Here is a 21,640-nt window from a genome sequence, read left to right as displayed (position 1 = left end):
TTCGGCCGGCCCCTCCGCTCTCTTCATGTAGCTCTATTGCGAGCGGAGGTCCGGACTTCTTGGCTTCTTGGCTTCTTGGCTTCTCTTCTCTTCTCTTCCCCCAGATGTTGACACGACGCTCTCTCCGGCTGGACTGGTCTCTGAGGGCTGCGTTGTGACTTATATAGGCGGAGACCCCGCCCCCATATGATGTCACAGTCCCTGGGCATGCTGGGACTGTGACGTTTTAGGGGGCGTGGTCGACCACGCCCCCTAAAACGTCACAGTCCCAGCATGCCCAAGGACTGTGACATCATATGGGGGCGGGGTCTCCGCCTATATAAGTCACAACGCAGCCCTCAGAGACCAGTCCAGCCGGAGAGAGCGTCGTGTCAACATCTGGGGGAAGAGAAGAGAAGAGAAGCCAAGAAGCCAAGAAGCCAAGAAGTCCGGACCTCCGCTCGCAATAGAGCTACATGAAGAGAGCGGAGGGGCCGGCCGAAGACCTGCGACACTGGGAGAAGAGGCCGGAGAGCGGAGAAGAACCAACCGGACGCCGGGAGAAGATGAAGCGGAGGGACCCCCGAAGCCGGAGGAAGATCCCCCCCCGGAGCTGTTTAATAAAATATTTTAAAAACCTGTGTAGTGTGTTTTATTACTTACACTTTTTTCCTAGGTAAATGGGTAGGGGTACCATGTACCCCATACTCATTTACATAGGGTGGGGGGCCGGGATCTGGGGGCCCCCTTATTAAAGGGGGCTCCCAGATTCCGATAAGCCCCCGCCCGCAGACCCCGACAACCAACGGCCAGGGTTGTCGGGAAGAGGCCCTTGTCCTCATCAACATGGGGACAAGGTGCTTTGGGGGGGGGGGGCGCAGGGCGCCCCCCTCCCCCAAAGCACCCACCCCCCATGTTGAGGGCATGCGGCCTGGTACGGTTCAGGAGGGGGGGGGCCGCTCGCTCGTCCCCACCCCCTTTCCTGACCGGCCAGGCTGCGTGCTCGGATCGGGGTCTGGTATGGATTTTAGGGGGACCCCACGCCGTTTTTTCGGCGTAGCGGGGTTCCCCTTTATAATCCATACCAGACCTAAGGGCCTGGTATGCCCCGCGACGGGGCTAGCAAGGTGTCAATCTCGCCGATAAAAGCGGCAAGATTGACATCCTTCTCTAGTCCCGTCGCACCTGAGTCACGTTCAAAATGAACGGACTTGTCCATGTGTGGGCAAGTCCGTTCATTCTGAAAGTCCGCCGGAACTCCGGCGAAAGTCCGTCGGAAAGACGGGCGGACTTAGCCCGCCGGAAAATCCCGGCGTGTGTGGGCAAGTCCGTTCGTTTTAAAGTCCGGCGCACCTGGCGGACAAAGTCCGTCGGAAAGTGTGCCGGACCAAGTAGGATAGAAAGTCCGCTCGTGTGTACGCGGCATAAGACTCATTAGATTTTTTTTCCCATCTTAAAAAAAAAAAAACACTTTAAAGCATAAGATATTATTTTTTTTTTAATTGGCTTATCCGATTAAACTATAATCTCTAGACTTCTTTTAATCTTCTGACTAATTTCATAACAGTGTTTGTGGATTTATCTGCAAAAATCCACTCTTAAAGATAATAATATCCAAGATAATAATATGCACTCTTAAAGATAATTGCTAACTGTTTCTTCCTTCCCATCTTTAACCAATATTAATTTTCTAAACAGTATTACATTTTAAATAAAGTTGAATATGGAAATGGAAATGTTATTTTGTAGAAAAAATAACAGTAATGCCTAATGACATTTTTCTTGGTAGGTACTAGTCTCACAGACACCATCAAACTAAGGTCATGTGTGAGTCCCATAATAAAAGTCATAGCAATTAAAAAAAAATAAAAATAAAAGTAATAAAGTAAGAAAGTTTACCCTTGATTTAATCAGAATCATAGCCTACAACCTGTGAATTAGATTAGGGAGCTGTGTCTGGTCTTTTTCGATGCTGACTTTTGAACAGTTGAACTGCTATTTAATTTATAGGTCCATGACGTGAAAAGAATCACAGTTTAGGTACTCAAATGATTGCATTAATATAGGATGTCTAAGTAAGGGAATGTGAGCTAAATGTAGTATTTTTTGTTTGTTTTATACTTCCTGACACTCCTCTCAGATAATATTGCCTGGTTTCTTCATTTTCTGCCAATCATGGCTCAGGGAGCTAAGTCCCCGCCCCACACTATATAAGGCTGCTGCTTACACGGCGGCCATATAGTGTAATGAATGAAGAGAGATTAGGCAGCTTAGTTAGTGGTGTGCAGGCAGTGTACTTTATATATATATATATATATATATATATATATATATATATATATATACATACACAGTCTAGTATATACAGTTGTGCTCAAAAGTTTGCATACCCTGGCAGAAATTGTGAAATTTTGCCATTAATATTGAAAATATGACTGATCATGCCAAAAAACTGTCTTTTATTTAAGGATAACAATCACATGAAGCCATTTATTATCACATCGTTTTTTGGATCCTTTTTAAATCATAATGATAACAGAAATCACGCAAATGGCCCTGATAAAAAAAAGTGTACATACCCTGTACATACCCTGGAATGTTTGGCCTTGGTACAGACAAAGAAGGTGGTACACACAGGTTAAAATGGCAATTAAACTTTAATTGTGCACATGTGTGGCTTTTTAAATCACAATTAGTGTTAATATATAAATAGTGAATGAGTCTGTTAGCTCTCACATAGATGCACTTAGCAGGCTAGACACTGAGCCATGAGGAGGTAGAAAAGAACAGTCAAAAGACCTGTGTAACAAGGTAATGAAACTATACAAAGATGGAAAAGGATATAAAAAGATATCCAAAGCCTTGAATATGCTAGTCAGCACTGTTTAATCACTTATTAAGAAGAGGAAAATGAAGGTCTCTTTTGATACCAAGCCAAGGTCAGGTAGACCAAGAAAGATTGCAGCCACAACTGGCGGAAGAATTGCTCAGGATACAAAGAAAAACCCACAGATAACTGCAGGAGAAATACAGGCTGCTCTCCAAAAAGACAGTGTGGTTGTTTTTAAGGAGCACAATTCAACGATACTTGAACAGAAAAGAGCTGCATGGTTTCGCTGCCAGAAGGAAGCTTTTACTGTGCCAATGCCACAAAAAAGCCAATGAGGCATGTCAAGGTGTTGTTGGCCATTTTGTAATCAGGCTTTTTTTGTGGAACTTGTACAGTAAAGGCTTCTTTCTGGCAACTTGACCATGCAGATTTTTTTTGTTCAAGTATTATCGTACTGTTGTCCCTAAAAACATCCACACCATTTTTTTCCAGAGCAGCCTGTATTTCTCCTTAGGTTACCTTTGAGTTTTTCTTTGTATCCCAAACAGTTCCTGTGGCAGTTGTGTCAGAAATCTTTCTTGATCTACTTGACTTTGGCTTGGTATCAAGAGATCCCCAAATTTTCCACTTCTTATTAAGTGATTGAACAGTACTGACTGGCATATTCAAGGCTTTGGATATCTTTTTATATCCTTTTCCATCTTTGTAAAGTTTTATTACCTGGTTACGCAGGTGTTTTGACTGTTCTTTTCTACCTCCTCATGGCTCAGTGTCTAGCCTGCTTAGTGCATCCATGTGAGAGCTAACAAACTCATTGACTATTTATACACAGACATTAATTGTGATTTAAAAAGCCACAAATGTGGGAAATTAACCTTTAATTGCAATTTTAACGTGTGTGTGCCACCTTCTGTGTCTGTACCCAGGCCAAACATTCCAGGGTATGTAAACTTTTGATCAGGGCCATTTCTGTTATCATGATTTAAAAAGGATCCCAAAAACTATGTGATAATAAATGGCTTCATGTGATTGCTATCCTTAAATAAAAGACAGTTTTATGGCATGATCAGTCATATTTTCAATATTGATGCCAAAATGTCACAATTTCTGCCAGGGTATGCAAACTTTTGAGCACAACTGTATATATATATATATATATATATATATATATATATATATATACTCTGCAGTTAGCGTAGATTAGAGATTCAGTGTAGAATCTATATTCAGTCAGTACAGGCAGTGTATTTGATCTATATATACAGCCTAGTATATACTCTGCATTTAGTGTAGATTAGATATTCAGTGTAGAATCTATATTCAGGCAGTAGTATATATAACATAGGGTATTGAAGTGGTTAAGGGGAACACTGCGCCAAATTTTTTAAAAAAAGGCATGGGGGTCCCCCCAAAATCCACACCAGGCCCTTCAGGTCTGGTATGGATTTGAAGGGGAACCCTGTGCAGAAAAGTTTTAAAAAAATGGTGTGGGGGTCCCCCCAAAATCCATACCAGACCCTTATCTGAGCAAGCAACCTGGCAGGCTGCAGGAAAAGGGGGGACCAGAGAGCACCCCCCCTGAACAGTACCAGGTCACATGCCCTCAACATGGGGAGGATGCTTTGGGGTCCCCCCAAAGCACCTTGTCCTCATGTTGATGGGGACAAGGTCCTCATCCCCACAACCCTTGCCCGGTGGTTGTGGGGGTCTGCGGGTGGGGGGCTTATCGGAATCTGGAAGCCCCCTTTAACAAGGGGGCCCCCAGATCCCGCACCCTATGTGAATGGGTATGGGGTACATTGTAAAGTGTAAAGTGTCGAAAAAGTAAAAATGACAGGAGACAGTTTCGGACAATTCCCGCAATGTCCATCCATCTTCAATCACGGAGTCGCCGTTCCCGGAAAAAAAAGGAAAAACTCCGCCTCCATGGGAGGCGTGATGACGACTGTCATCTTTTTGCTTTGACAGCTCTTATATAGTCAAGGGCGGGACCACCCGGTGACGGTGACCCCACCTCCTCTGCTGTCACATGGCATCACCTGATGCCAGAAGGGGCGGGGTCAATTGGTTACATCAGCAGGTGGCCCCACCCTTGGCTATATAAGAGCTGTCAAAGCAAAAAGACGGCAGTCGGCAGGAGTTTTTCCTTTTTTTAAAATTTTTTCTCAGGACCGTCGGACATCGTGATTGAAGATGGATGGACATTGCGGGAACAATTTTTTTTCTTTTTAAATAATAAGGGAATAATAATAATAATAATAATAATAATAATAAAGGAAAACTGTTTTGGTGAATGGGTAGGGGTACAATGTACTCCCTACCCATTCACATAGGGGGGCGATATCTGGGGGCCCCCTTGTTAAAGAGGGCTTCCAGATTCCGATAAGCCCCCTGCCTGTAGACCCCCACAAACACCGCAAGGGTTGTCGGGATGAGGCCCTTGTCCCCATCAACATGGGAAGAGTGCTTTGGGGGGACCCCAAAGCACTCTTCCCATGTTGAGGGCATAAGGCTTTGTACAGTTCAGCAAGGGGGGCGATCTCTTGTCTCCCCCCGAATACCGGCATCTTCATGTTTACATGTGATTGGACACAGCCGATCACATGGTTAAAGAGCCGTGGCTCTTTACATAGATCAGGGTCGGGCCGTCTCCTAGCAACATGGCGCGCCCCCCCCGAGTCGTGCGAGAGCGGTCGTTCTGGGAGGCCATCATATGGCGTCCACCCAGAACGAGAGATGAACTGCCCAGTCGTCATTTGACAGTGGGCGGACGGCAAGTGGTTAAAGGGTAATTCCACTTTTGTGGGGAAAAAAAAAATAGTAAATAAAGAAAAAATAATATAACGCATATAACTGCGACACTAATCATATTGTAATTGAATGGTATTAAAAAATGACTTTCTTTTCAATCTGCAGCCACTGTAGTTTTTTGAGAATGCATTGCAATATAGCAACTTGGAGTTGTTCTGTACACAGAGTGTGTACTGACCACCTCCCGGAAACATAATTTCCTGCTTCTGTGATTGGCTCACCAATTTTCCCAGAAGTCTGCCTAAGATACAAGTCAGATTTCAGGCATCCCCTGCAACAAAAATGTAATTTTTGGAGAGATACTTTCAATAGGAACATATCTAAAGGGATGCAGACCCAGCAGATTTCCTCATTACTCATTAAAGCCCTGCAGCTGCACACCTGACAGTTCATTATGAAACCAATCCCATTAGACCCACTCAGAAAAGAGGCACAGAGAAACACACATGGATTTCTTCAAAATAACAAAAGGTAGGAATCTGCAACAAAGTTTGTTATAATCCTTGCAATGTACATAGATCACCCAGAGGGGAATGTTTTTTTCTCAACAAAAGTAGAGTTACGCTTTAAGTACTCTCTACCTAATGATGCAGTGATTGGAGGAGAGGCTGGTCATATGACTTTGACAGGTCACATAACCAGGCTTTCCTCCCAATTTTTTCTTTAATTTAGATGAATAGCTCTCAGTTGCCATATAAATGTGTTTATTGTTTTATAAGCAGCAGTATGGTCACGGTAACATTCAATCTTACACTATCCATCTAGATCATTGTAATGTAATTGTACATATCAACAAAATCATAAATCATGTGCATATGATTGCTACCACTAAAAATTCTCTATTTTGTCTTAAAGCTACACAACTTCTCAAACAGAATTAGATCTCATATTACCAATAAAGAAATATTCGTATTAGTCTAAGCCCTTTCAAATGTCACTGCAAATGTTTGAACTAGAAAAGATTTTCCAAACCAAGCATTATAAAGTCCAGAGACACTATTCTCTCTTCTGAAGTGAAATTTAAAATGGTTCCACCCAATGTTGATATACTTTCTGTACACGCAGAAACAGTAATTGTATCCATTATTAAAGAGGTTTTAAACCCAAAACCAAAAATGGAATTTATTGCAGCTTACCAATCTTAAGATGTGGTGGCCACATTTTTTTTTAGGCTTTTTTCTCTCTGTTTTCACCTGGTGATCCAGTCAGTAACACACCTCCTGTATTAGAGTGCTCCACTGTGGATGAATGGGTACAAGGGGCACTTTGGGACAGCAGCGTTGTCAGTCTGGAGGAGGGGGTGTTAGATATAATAGCAGATTTGGATATACTAACAAATTGAAGCCAAAATGCAGCTGAAACTGCAGTTACCACAAGCAGTTACAGCAACTTGTGGGATACAGGTTTCACATGAATAAATAAAAGCTGATCATTAAAGGAACCTCTGTCAGTGGTAAATGGTTTGTCTCTCTTAACAGTCTCAACTGATACATTTGTAGGAGAGCCTGTTATGTTGAAAAAAACTGACTTACTGGCTGAATCGCCAGATGAAAATAAAGGAAAGGAAGTCTAAAAAAGAAAACGAATGCAGCCATCACATCTAAGAGTTGATAAGTTACAATATAATAAATGTTTGCTTTTTGGTTTAACATCACTCTAAACATAAAGGGCACATATGGAATGATAACCACAGACAATGATATCCACATATAATAATCAGCCCTAATTGCATTAAATAATAATATCTTCTTGTTTATAAATCATCTGATGACATGCCAGTTGTTCCTCATTTTCATGTGGAAATTGATACAAATTTTCAAATGTCTAGATCCGCCATAACAGAAGAGGAAACCATTTAAATATGCTCAATACAGCTCAAATGAAATCCTCTTATGGATCTAGATAAATGAAGACTGAACTCATTTGCCAGTTTCACCATCCTGTATGTAACACCCAAAATTAATTCAGTATATTAACACAGTGCTGATCTATAGCACCATTCAAAGAGTCACATAATCCAAAGATTACAAAAGCATCAGACTCTACACATAACATCAGCTTAATAATGTGTGCAACACTATAATGTCACATGAGATTCAGAGGGTTTTTATCTAAACTATGATGATGGTGCATGATTCACCAGCATAACTCTACTGGTTTCAACCCTCTTGGTGGCTGCATCTGGAGACCAGGAGTTGTAAACTGATTATATGCTCTCCATCCATGATAGCATCCACACTGGCCCTCATATTCATTGTGCGCACAACTTATATATGTACAATACATTAATACAGAGCTGTCAAAACAATACATGTACTGTAACATTTTTAGACCCGCCAGTCATGTTTGACAGAAGCCCTGTAGTGGCAAAAGCAACAGCCAGACCTAAAGGGACATACAGCTCACACTACAAGAACCTCTACCTTTATAATTTGTTAAATAACAGCTGAAAGAGCAGCCACTATGCAGAACTAACTAGGTAAAATGTCCTGGCAGGATGGATGTATTGTGATTGGAATCCATTTACTGCCAAATTAACAGAAGGAGGATTGAAAAGTGAAAGATAGTGAGACAGATGGACCGACAGACAGACAGACAGACAGAGATAAATAAAACTAGATTTAAAAGAGATTCCCCAACTTAAACATTCTTTTAAAATCTGCACATCTAAAGCAACTGTAAACTGCCACTTTGCTGCAAGGATCATTCCTGGGTGATTACTGTGTAGCTTGAGGGAATGGATATTCTCAAATATTACCTACAAGCCTTTGCCTATTACCTACAAACCTTTTATACAGAACCAGCATACTGTAGATATCTATTTTTTATTTTTTATTAGGCGGGGGCTGGGAAGAGTGGGGATCTTGGTTCTCCAAAACATAATGTATATATATTCATTATCTGATTATTTTTATGATTATAAGACAAAATACATTTTTGATTTACCTGTAAATTTCTTATTTCGGCATACAGTACAGGACACATGACTGGTATTCATAGACCATGGGTTATATGCTGCTACCTTCAGTTGTCTGGACACAGGCAAAAACTTTTTGCTAGGGCTGCCCCTAGAGCATACTCATATAAACACATTCACTCTGGGAACTTTTTTTTAGGAGAGTAAGTCCTGTAAATGACTTGGCTGGTTCATCTGACAATGGTGGAGTGATAATAAGAGTGTCTTTTACCAGGACCTCCCAATAGAACAAAAAGGGACTTCTGCCAAGGCTGACAAAGGCAATTCCCTGGTCATGTTTTGGGACAGGACAAAGGAAAAGGAGGGAAATGTCCTCACTGAGGTGGAAAGAGGACAACACAATTGGTAAAAAGGAAGGTTTTGGTCTCAAAACCACCTTGTCCTTGTGCAAAAAAAAAAAAGACTTTGTACAAGAGAGCTGATATCTCAGAAACATGCCTAATAGATGTGATTGCCACCAGAAAAGCAACCTCAAAGGTAAGGTCTAACTCAAAGGAGTTAGATTTCCTTGTTCTGAGTAAGATGGCAATAATCAAATCAGATTCTATCCTTTGGGACTTGGGTTTCGACAGCCATGCTGTTAAATCCAGTGACTGAGAAACAGGATGGAACCGTAGGTCTAGAGTCAGTTATGCTCCGTACACACGGTGGGATTTTCCGATGGAAAATGTCCGATCGGAGCGTGTTGTCGGAAATTCCGACCGTGTGTGGGCTCCATCGGACATTTTCCATCGGATTTTCCGACACACAAAGTTGGAGAGCAGGAGATAAAATTTTCTGACAACAAAATCCGTTGTCGGAAATTCCGATCGTGTGTACACAAATCCGACGGACAAAGTGCCACGCATGCTCAGAATAAATAAAGAGATGAAAGCTATTGGCCACTGCCCCGTTTATAGTCCCGACGTACGTGTTTTACGTCACCGCGTTCAGAACGATCGGATTTTTTGACAACTTTGTGCGACTGTGTGTAGACAAAACAAGTTTTAGCCAACATCCGTCGGAAAAAATCCTAGGATTTTGTTGTCGGAATGTCCGAACAAAGTCTGACCGTGTGTACGGGGCATTAGTCTGGTCTGTTTGTAAGAGGCCAAGGCTTGCCAGTCAGAAGCCTACGTGTATCTGTGAACACAAAGAAATCTGTTCAGTAATTTCAATTTCAGAATTGGACAAATGCCCTCATTTAGTTTTGAGACTGTAAATTGGTTTGAATAGAAACATCAAAACTGTTATTCTGAAGGAACTCATACAACCACTCCTTGTGCTTGATGTTGGTGCAAAGTAGTCATCAAATCTGCCCTTTTGGTTCTGAAGCCAGTAGATTGAAAGGTAGAAAGTGAAGAAGGGACAGGGATAGAAATTCTCCTTTGTTCCCCCTGAAAAGACAGATTTGACCCAGATGTCTTAGATATTTGGGATCCAGACGGACGCAAATGTCTTTTTTTTAAGTAAAGGTAGAAGCTGTAGAAATGGGAGACTTATATTTTTTTTATTTTGGGGTAAGAGTACCGTACCCCCAATTACTTCTTGATGGATTTGTCAAGGGATTCCTAAAAGAGGAGTTCACTATCAAATGGCATGCAAAGAAGACAAGAAGACATTTCATACAAGCATATTCAGCATGCTGTTTGGCCCTTTTGGCCCAGCGCCCATGCTGGGGGTCCCCAGTTGGAATCTCAGTGGAACAAGCAGGTGGAAACATGTCATCTTGCAGGTATATTACAGTTATTTCATACTTGTGAGATTAAGTTGATAGGATGGAAAAGCCAATTTTAAAAGAGCTTGCTGAGAAAGGTGAGAGACAAAAGGGGAGGGGTTACCACAATAATGTGAAAAACACCCCAAACCAATGCCCAATAAAACACATAATGTGCTATGCCCTGCGGATATGGTTGTTTAAAGACAGTAACTGATGTCCATATAGAGGGAAACCCTGTCTTACCTTATCCACAACACTGGGCCTGATAAGGTCCAGGCTTCGCCCGTTACGGTGGACATACCTTCTAAGAGGTTTTGAGGGTCTGAGAACCATATAAATTTACCGCAGACCTGGACCTGCATAGCACCCTACAGCTAACATCACAAATTGCACTTAATGCCAAGGTGAGCACCTAATGCGTTAATCAAAAATTACAGGCCAGCCCCACACAGTGGGTTTTTGGTATGTTCCCCGAGGTACACACTAAGGGTAACCAATCCGGAAATTGCTAAGTAGTAAAAGGTAATAAGCAGCCAGATGTTGAGAGAATATTTTTCAGATGAAAAAATTCAAGGATTTAAAAAAAAAAACAACATATACTGTACTTATCTAGAGGGGAACAGATCCATTAGCAAAAAACTAGAGCCTCATTGAATGGGTGGGGTTATATTGGTATGCCATAGCAAAAAAAATATTCCAGTGTCTAATCACTTGAAGGTAGCAGCATATACTGTAACCCTTGATCCATGATACTAGTTTTGTGTCCTGTATTGTACAATTAAGATAAATATATTTTGAATTAGCTGCAATCAGATTACATAGGGTCATATTTAAAAAGCAGTGAATGTGATATTAACCAAAGATTCGCAGGTGGTTAATCATTCACTATAATATAAAAATGCATGTACCAGGAAGATCCACCTGCAATAAATGGTAAATGACAACATTTTTAACCGCTTGCAGGGAACACAGTTAACCCCTTGATCGCCCCCTAATGTTAACCCCTTCACTGCCAGTGACATTTTTACAGGAATCAATGCATTTTTCTGCTGAATAAACAAAATTTACTATAATTTTTAACTAAAAATATGCAATTTTCCCCTGCCTCCAGTACTATGTTTGTGTAATAATTTCTAGAAGTGGTAAAACTGCTTAATACAAAATTGATCTTGTAAATATATTTTGTCACCTAGATTTGCTAAGTTCATTCTACAAAGAGCAAACTATTAACTATCACATAGTAAAAAATAAATAAACATTACTAACAGTTCTTTGAATAAATGTATGCTGGATCTGTTTGAGCTGTAGATAACTCATCTCTAAATTTTGCAGGTGGTAAATTAGAAGGAATGATTGCCGACAGCTCTGAGATGACTTGTAACACTAAAGCTATGATGAACCATATTGATGCTGTATTATCTTGTCTACAGAAAACATTGAAACTAATTGGATTTTCAACTTAGTTAATTAAGTTGTAAGCTTTTGTCGAAAACAAATCAGAAGTAACGATGGAAGTCAATGGATCTTTCTGGTTTTAAAATCGTGTCACACATGAATGTAACAGAAGTGATGTATTGGCTTTTTTAATCATTAAAAAGTCATCTGAGCTTCAGAATAAAATTATCTGGTAAAAATATCTTTACAAACAACTAGTGAAGTCCTGGATTCAGTTGTCATGTCTTCTTAGTTTTTACTTTAGTCCTGTCAGTGTTTCTGTGAGATTAGCATGCTCAAGTCAGCCACAGGGAAGAATGTACACAACTGATAGCATCCAGCATGATAAATATTGTAGATTAGATGTCCTCTCGCTCTATAAAAAATGCTTCCTCAAATGTAGATTGACAGTTATGCTGTAGATAATAGAAATTCTAGCTTGCTTACTAACGTGTTGAAAATGGGTCTAAAATGCAACAAAATGGCTGTTAGAAAGAAGTTATCAAAACTCATAACTGCTTGTCTTCTTCTGGCTGATATCTTGTGATGAAATAGTTTTCAGTAACTTCCTAAGGGGCATTTTATGGTACAATGATGATGATGATGATGAAGATGATGATAGTAATTAACAGTAAACTGAAAAGATTGTCAGCATACATCCTAAAACTTGATGTACACAGGGATAAAAAAACAAGCAGCTTGACACTTGTATACTGTATATCTTGTTTTAAAAGCTATCAGTGGCACTGAAGGCCCACATTAACTTCTTTAGATGAAGGCTGTTGTAATGGGGACACCTTACGACTTTGACGGATACAGGTATGTATCTTTGAGCAGGTTATGTTCACTGTGACCAATCGCCTGGCACCCAGCCTGGGTGCCTCCACCAAGATACAAATTCCTCCACTCTGGAACCAGAAACCAGGTATTATAGCTGAGCATTGCACCCAAGAACTAGATGACATTAGCTTAGATGCAAGCTGGAAATTACTGTAAACTCATACAGTTTATATACCACACAAAATCAGGTAAGAGTTTGATCACATTATCCTAAACAATGCAAACCGTAAACAGTAATATCACCAGCACATCTAAGGAACAGCCAACAGCTAACAGTGATCTAATTAACAGCAAGCTAATTAACAACTAGTCACCTAGACAAGCCTAGATGACTCAGGTCAGTGCCCACCCAGACAATTTGGCACTAGTTCCCCAGAAAGAAGATCCAGGGCTGTCCAAATCACATTAACCAGCTTTCACTTGTGTAATCTATCCACTAGACAATTATAAGACAAATCTCATGCAATGTTACAGCAGTCTGAAAAAGTGGAATTCATTTATCATCATAGATTTCTTGAGGGAGATTGTTGATAAATATTTTTGTCCCAAGTGGAGGAGCTTCTCCAACTCAGTCTGCAGGAAGGCCACCATATTTCCTCTGACCATTAACTTGTAGAAGACTAATATTACACCTTTCTATCTACTCCAGAAGGGAAGCTTTATTGTCTTCACTCAGAAAATTAATCCAAGCCTCACTCTTAACGTTCATCATGTTGTTGTCCATCATTAGAGAATGACCTGCTCTCTCCATGGCATCAGAGGCTGAACTGAGCTCTTTTTCATGCTCTAACCGGGAGAAGCAAACAATATCTCCAGTCTCCTCCATGGGCCATAATCAGTGGGAAGAAGGCTAGCCCCTTGTCCCCTCCAAAAGCCCCTATCCCGATTGGGTCTGTCATACTTTCTGACATGTGACAATAATATATATATATATATATATATATATATATATATATATATATATATATATATATATATATATATATATTTCCAAGAATAGCCACTGCACTCTATGCTTGAAGTAAATGCCCAGGTGCTCACCCACAAAGAAATCCATACAAATCCAAAACGGATTTAGAGGCAATCACAGGTATTGCAGAGGAGGAAGATCAGAAAACAGCAGTGTTTGTATTGTCAACAATTAGATGAAGCTCAGTCCATCTTTCTCAGTGAGTACACCCCTCACATTTATGTAAATATTTTATTATATCTTTTCATGTGACAACACTGAAGAAATGACACTTTGCTACAATGTAAAGTAGTGAGTGTACAGCTTGTATAACAATTTAAATTTGCTTTCCCCTTTAAAATAACTCAACACACAGCCATTAATGTCTAAACCGCTGGCAACAAAAGTGAGCACACCCCTAAGTGAAAATGTCCAAATTGGGCCCAAAGTGTCAATATCTTGTATGGTCATCATTATGAATAGATCTTGTATGGCCATCATTATGAATATCTTGTATGGCTATCATTATGAATAGATTTTTCCATGTTTCACTTTGATTATAAGGGCACAGTACTTATATATATAAGGGAAGCGCAGCACTTTATAGTATTTGTCACAAAACAACTGTTATCCACTTAGATCAGGGGTATATGGGCCACAGTGCTAGCAGCCGCCAAGGTGTAGGGACACCATAATAGAAGCATAAGCGCAGGATCTTTGTAGTTTTTAACCTACAATCTCTGAAATGCTTTGTAGCTCTGACATTACTATAACAACCAATGATCTCTGATGAAGTCAACAGAGGTTCTGTTGCACTATTCATGGCCATCAAAGCTGAGTGGATGTGTCAACCTAGATGGGATTTATGCCTATGTATATTAAGACTAAATCCTTCACATGAAACATGTGATGTGAAATGTTTACACCTTGCCTCATGAATGGTATTTTCTCCTCAATATTGTATATTTATCTATTAGTAGAAACCAAGAACAACCCACTCAATGCAATTGCTAGTGTGCCATACTCACTAACATTGTTCAATTGTCTGTATACTTCAACTATATCTTCTAATGCAAAGGCACCCTTATGTCCAGTTGCCAAAATACTAAATGCTTCTATATATTTACATCAACATTTTTGGCTTTCAGTGTTTAAGGTAGATAGACAGGCAGATAAAATGCACAATTTAACCTAGTTATATGTTAAAAAAAAATTCAATTAATTTTAAATAAGTACCATGAATACACAAATCAGTTTTTCATCTTCTATTAAGTTCTGCCAATCACAACAGCACTCAAACTGGGTGAGGGAATGTCAGAACTCTGAAACATTCAGAGTACGGTATTAAGGCTTTGTTCACATGAGTGTGCTACATTGTTGACCAATGTGAGGGTCACACAAGGGTGCAAAGGTTTTCTGTGCATCCTCCTGCAGAAAATCTCATTCATATCAAATGGGATGCAGCGACTGCACAGACAACACAGCTACTGCTTCCAATTTAACAGCCTTGCCTATGCACGGACTCGAACGCAGACAGTGTACATTTGGGGCTGTGCATCCATACAACTGTCAAGCACAGAACTTGCGCAGGTAGATGCTGTAGTACGCTTTAAACAGTGGCTGACCACATCAGTGTGTTGCTTCACCTACTGTGGCAGCTTGGTAACTAAACTAGGTTTCTTAATTGCAGTGGAAAAAAGGAAGAACTGAAATCACTATAATGTGCAGTAAGCAAAACAACTTATGTATATGTATTTGAACTATGAATTTAGCTATTTAACAAAAATACAGTGCCTCGTTCTTCTTGGCATTTAAGATATGAAAGATAAAAGACTATTACTTCTTGACATGATCTTTTCATAGATGTTATTACATCTATTTTTGTTACTGTCAATAGTTCAGTTTCTGCAGTATGATAGAATTTAAACGATCAAACGTGAAAGGTAACAATGAAAGTGGCTTTTTGATTTGAAATTTTTGAATTTTAACACTTAAAATTGTTATCCTTATATACCATAGGTGCGAAAACTATCATTTAGACCACATCATTTCTCTCATCATGCTTGTTTTGAGTGGCTGCATTGTAAGTCTATAGTCAGCCATAGCTAAGATGGTTTTCTCAAGGAATGAGTTAGATGTGAGCATCAGTTGCGATAATATAGCAGCATAAGGAAGTCCTTTCAAAACATATGCAAATCTGAGCTTCAAAAGTGTTCACTCTTGGACAAATAGATTTTCTTCAGATCAGTGATAATACACCTTTCTCCAGTAAAAATGTTACATTGCGAAAAGTGGAAGAGTATTACAGCAGTTCATGATATGGGAATGCAGATCTCTTTCTGTCCATTGTTCTTGAGTAGAAGTGTGGCTGTACCTTCTGCCAGTAAAATCAGTTAGTAAGCCTAAAAATGTATGCAAGTTGGTTATTTAATCTTTGGGTATAGATACAAAAGGCGTAATGAGTGTACAACTGCCTTTGTAATTAGGATCTCTACTAAGTGTGATGTATTTGGTTATGCTTTACTATATTCCAGTGGTTCTGGATGTATGGGTGGCCATAAACTCATGCCCTGAATGTAACTTTTGGGAAACAGTTAAGTCTGTGGATTTAATGGGTAATTCCTTAGTTTAACCACTTGCCTACTGGGGACTTTCACCCCCTTCCAGACCAGCCCAATTTTCAGCTTTCAGTGCTGTCGCACTTTGAATGACAATTGCACAGTCTTGCAACACTGCACCCATATGAAATTTTTATAATTTTTTTCACACAAATAGAGCTTTCTTTTGGTGGTATTTAATCACACTGGGTTTTATATTTTTTGCTAAACAAACAAAAAAAATCTGATGTACACTGATGGGCACTGATGTATGCACTGATGGGCACTGATAAGCTGCACTGATGTACACTGATGGGCTCTGATGAGGCTGCGCTGATAGTCACTGATGAGGCTGCACTGATGGGCACGGATGAGACGCACTGATGGGGCGGCACTGATAGGCACAGATGAGGCCGCACTGATAAGGAGACACTGATAAGACGGCACTGATAGGCAGCACTGATAGGCAGCCCTGATGGGCACTGATAGCCGGCACTGATGGACACTGACATACTGCACCTATTGGAGCTGATATGCTGCACTGATGGACACTTATTGCTACTGATGGGGCTGCACTGATAATTAGGGCACTGATTATCAGTGCCCTGATTATCAGTGTAAATGTCCCCTGTCACAGGATAGCTGGTTATGACAACACTGAGGAAAGGAAATGTCTATAACCGGCATTTGTTTACATGTGATGAGCTGTGATTTGACACAGCTGATCACAAGGTAAAGAGCCACTATGATTTGCCCTTTACCTCGATCTGTGATCAACTGTGTCCGAAGGAAGTGCAGGGGGGCCGGGGTTCTGGACTGACATCAATAGACCCCCTCCCAGGACTGTATGGCCACGCTGTAGCTGTGTTTTGGCTATAGCACGGTCGACAAGTGGTTAAAGAATCCTAGATATATGAATGATTTCTGCTTTATAACTGTCATAATAGCAAGCAAAAAGTCCATAAGTGATAAATCCCAACACCAAATCTTCCCAACTTCTAGTTCTTCCACCACGAGTGCTCAGTATGAAGTTGGCCACTCACCATAATTTCTGCTTTGCTGGTACTTCTTATTGAAATGGAAATAAGACAACATGTATTCAGCTATTAAAAATGTACATAAATATACACTGCTATCAAATTGGAAACAAAGCCTTGAATTGCTTCTAGAGTACACAGCCTACCTGCTTAGGTGTTCAGCATAAGCATAAGGCACCAGTCCATACTACGGTACTTCCTTTTTTCAGTAATCCGAGAATCTTTTAGCTTACCCAATTGGAATACTGGAGAGGTATGTACAAAGGTACCAATTGAAGACTCCTTTCCTTTTCTCACATAATGAAAGACCTATGCGTTAAAGTATCAATGCCATAGGTGTGCGCAGCCTATTGCATTAGGGTGTGCACCTCAAATATAATAAAACATGGACAGTGTTAGTAGAGCAGGGGACTTGTCAGTAGGGCAGAGGTTGGTTTCAGTAGGATCAAATGTAGGATGGTGTCAGTAGGTTTTTATTTTTACTTTTTTATTTTTTTTACAATTCTTTTTAGGAGCCCTGTTTGGGGGCTTTGGTGAACTATCAGCAGGGGAAATCTGCGCCACACGAGGTGATTAGGCTGTGCCCAGGCACACCCAGCACACCCCCTGCGCACGCCTATGATCAATGCTAAAATGTTTCTCACAGCTGGCAGACAGATTCAGACTTGCCAGAGATTTGAATCTGAATAGTGATGAGTCAAAAAAGAAAAGTCCAAGATGCAGACCCTTGCACAGAAAATGTTAGGAATTTTGTGAATTATGGCAAGAGTGGCTTACACAGCACTAAGATAAAGGTAAAATGAGTGGACTTTCTGTCATACAGCTGTGTTTGCTGGATACTAGTAGCTGTTTAGCAATGTGTTTAATTTGTTTTAAAATATTAGCAATGCTTCAAGCACAGATGCAAAAAGCATGAGGGTCTCTATGTATTTTTTACAGTACACATATTAGTAGAAAAATGTCTAAACTTCTAAAATTTTAGATATAATACTTTGCTCCTTACCTTGCAATACATTAGGAAGTTCATCATTTATAAAAGGCCCTGAAGAATAGTCAGCTTGTATTGAGCAGCAATATTCATCAATTATTCCTGATGTCCCATCAGAAACAAGATGCTCTGGATACTCCTCATCATTCTCCTCCTTGCTGTTAACTGCAGGATACTCCAGTGCATCCTGTTCACTTTCATAGGCCTTGTTGACACAATCCCCATATCCATTTCCATATGTGTCATTGGTAGAATGCTGATCTGCATCTATAATGGTTATAGAATAGAACATGAACTATGTGGAAAGAAAACTGTAATAAAACTATATAGGGAATCCACATATCCATATTTAAAAAAACAGCTGCCTAGCAATGTTGCTTGTAAAATTTTGAATGACTAAAGGTCTGAGACTTTACTAGGAAATTGTTCCTACTGGATATTATGTGATAATATTAAGTTGATTGTACAACATTCTTGTCATAATGTGAAAGCCTACATTGTGCTTAAAGTGGTTCTAAGGCCCAAACATTTTTATCCTTAATGCATTCTCTGAATTAAGGTAAAATTGTTTAGGTATTAGTATCGCCCCCTAACTCTCCCCCATACTTGTCTGAGCTCTCACTCGATCCAGTACACAACTGTAGCAGCTCTCCCTGCTCTCACAGGCTTTTCCAGTCAGTCCAATCCTGTGATGAGGAAGCAAGGGCAAGGCAGAGCTATGTCTATGGACGCAGGCTGCGCAGTTCAGGATCGAGCCCGCAAGTGTGCCACAATAGGAAGTGGCCTCCTATGGTGCCACACCAAGAAGAGAAGGAGCCAGGAGTGCCAGCATGGGAGAAAGAAGAGGATCAGATCTGCTTTGTGTCATTCTATTGCACAGAGCAGGTAAGTATAACATTTGTTCTTTTAAAAACATGATACTTTCCAACCACTTTAAGGCAAAATAGAGGTCTTCCCTATTGTTTAAAGCAAGTTATTAGCTCTTTTACTTTAACATTGACTCCAGATTTATATTTCTACAGTATGTACTGTATTTTATTATGCTAGTGGCACAGAGATGGACCATGGCCCTATGGGACCTATATCTTATCCTGATTTAAAGCAGTACTAAAACCAAAAGCAAAAATGTAATTAATTGCAGCTTACCCGTCATTAGATGTGGTGGCTGAATTTGTTTTTTTTGGCATTTTCCCCTCTGTTTTCACCTGGTGATCTGGCCAGTAACATGCCTCAGGATTGATTTACTAAAACTGGAGCGTGCAAAAGCTGGTGCAGCTCTGCATAGAAAACAATTAGCTTCTAGGTTGTTTTGTCAAGGCTTAATTGAGCAAGCTGAAGTTAGAAGCTGATTGGTTATCATGCACAGCTGCACCAGATTTTGCACTCTCCAGTTTTAGTAAATAAACTCCCTCCTGTGTTGGAATACCTGCACTGAATGAAGGAGCACATGGGCACCTTTGGACAGCAACTTTGCCAGTCTGGGGAAAGTGGAGTGTTAGATGCAGTAGCAGAATTTTTAGGCTGCAATAAAATAAATATTTGCTTTAAAAGTGCTCAACTCTTTTCCCAAGTATAGGGTGTGTTTAGCTAGTATTTTGTATGCTTAAAAGTATATCATATCATTGCAGTAATATGTGAGCATGGCGGGTGTTATAACGAAAAGATAAAGAAAAAGCTATGATTCATATTTTGCAAATTTTAAACAAATTTAGCAAATCTTTTTAAATACTTTTATTATAAAATTACCACAAATTAGTTACTTTACCTTTACTGTGAGAAAAAATGAGCATGTCTACAGTCATTTTGTGAATATATATATATATATATATATATATATATATATATATATATATATAACATGGACATTCACTGTACTGTTCATTTAAGCACAAGAGACTCCATTTTGTTCTCACTGTTGAAATGTGTTCTGTAACCTTCACCTAACACACAGACACTTCTCCTACTAAACGCTCTCTACTCCCCCCTCCCTTCTCAAGGTTTTACTTTTGCAATTGTTCTATTCGCTAGTTTTTAATAATATATTTCTATTTGTTAGCTTTTAATAACATATTTCTATTTGTTAGTTTTTAATAACATCTCACACCACCCCTTTCTTATCTATGTATAAAATAACATGTAATAATACATTTTCACTGAATGGACATTTTAAACACAGTGATTGAGTCCTGTGAATCTGTTCCTGCAGCTGCAGTATTAACTTTGTTTTAGAGTCCCAATCAGAAATCAGTCATATCAGCTTGGCGAGTCATAACAGGAGTTTGGCAGAGTCTCCAGAAGGAACCGCGCTTCGATCAGGATCATCGGGAAACGCAGACCTCAAATGCCTTCTAGGTAAGCTGCCCTTAAGCTTGCTATATTTCTGCCTTTTCCTATGTATCCTATCTGTCGGTTCTCAAGGAAACCAGACCACTCTCGGACCTTTCTGGTTGGGTAACGTGTGTGTGTGAATGTGTTTGTGTCCCCCTTCACAGGTTGGACTGTGTGTGGATAGGGAAAATCCTCTGCAGTTCCCTGCGTTGACTCCTTGTGGGTGACCTGGGTCAGAGGCGCATGGTAGGGTCAGATAAAACTCACAGAGAAGAGAAGAGACGAGGAGGGTCTCTTAATGAGTGTTTTGTCTATTGTCATAAACCCCTTCTATCCACGTAGATAAGTGGAGACTATTCTTGTAAATCTGCAGATTTGCTGTACTATTTGTTTTAGAGGCAAGAGGGTATAGGCACAAGTAGAGAAGACTGGCCATTCATTATGGGCATTAAATTATTTAAGGGAATGAAGGGAGAGAGGCCTTCGGAAAATGCCCAGCGCAAGATGAGCGCTAGAGAATATATGAACAGAAGGTACGGTTCTGCCTATACTGAGCCCCTAGATAAATGGGTAGAATAGACAAAGGGAACAGCTAAACCTTTAAAATCTGAAGGGACTTTTGATTTAAAAGTATGGCAAACTTTTCTGCACGATTATGGCCCACTACTGTGCAGTGAAGGAACGTGGAGAATAGCTTGCACATGGGAGACAGAAGCTAAAGTAGCAAATTAAACTGGCTTGATGGAGATATTTAATAAAAGTACTGCCCAAATTTACTACATTTGGCCAGAAGACTCTGTAGAGGAGGACCCCCTACCTTATGTGGCTGCCAGTTTGGCTTTAAGGGGTCCATCCACAAAAGCAAAAGAATTAGATTACATGGAACACACAAAAGATGAGCTATGCAATATAGTAGAGAGCAGAGGTTTAACAGCCCCATATCAACCTACAAAGAGGATTTTGGCTCGTATCCTAGAAACAGATGACTGGCATAAATCAAAAGGCACATATGCAAAACTAGATCTCTCTGAACTTAAGGCTTTGGCCAGAGAAAGAGAGATAGAGTCTGAACTTCTGTAGCAACCATAATTTCCAAATTGTGGCAGCAAGATGAAGAGAGAAGGAAGGGAGATGCCAGCCCTTCTGCCCCTGGCATAGAGCAATCTGTTGC

At 40.2% G+C, this 21,640-nt stretch overlaps 1 protein-coding gene across 1 annotated transcript in view; it reads right to left on the bottom strand.

The window, feature by feature from the left end:
- BANK1 (B cell scaffold protein with ankyrin repeats 1) overlaps positions 1-21,640 on the bottom strand; it is a 437,320-nt gene that overhangs the window by 113,917 nt on the left and 301,763 nt on the right. Inside the window, exon 9 of the mRNA XM_073601593.1 lies at positions 18,157-18,408. Within this exon, the coding sequence (XP_073457694.1) occupies positions 18,157-18,408 (252 nt within the window). The remainder of the gene's footprint in view (positions 1-18,156; positions 18,409-21,640) is intronic.

The sequence above is a fragment of the Aquarana catesbeiana genome, linkage group LG01, assembly GCF_042186555.1.
Source record: "Aquarana catesbeiana isolate 2022-GZ linkage group LG01, ASM4218655v1, whole genome shotgun sequence".
NCBI lineage: Eukaryota > Metazoa > Chordata > Amphibia > Anura > Ranidae > Aquarana > Aquarana catesbeiana.
Note: the sequence above shows the minus strand (reverse complement) of the source record. Positions and strands in the feature narration are given on the sequence as shown.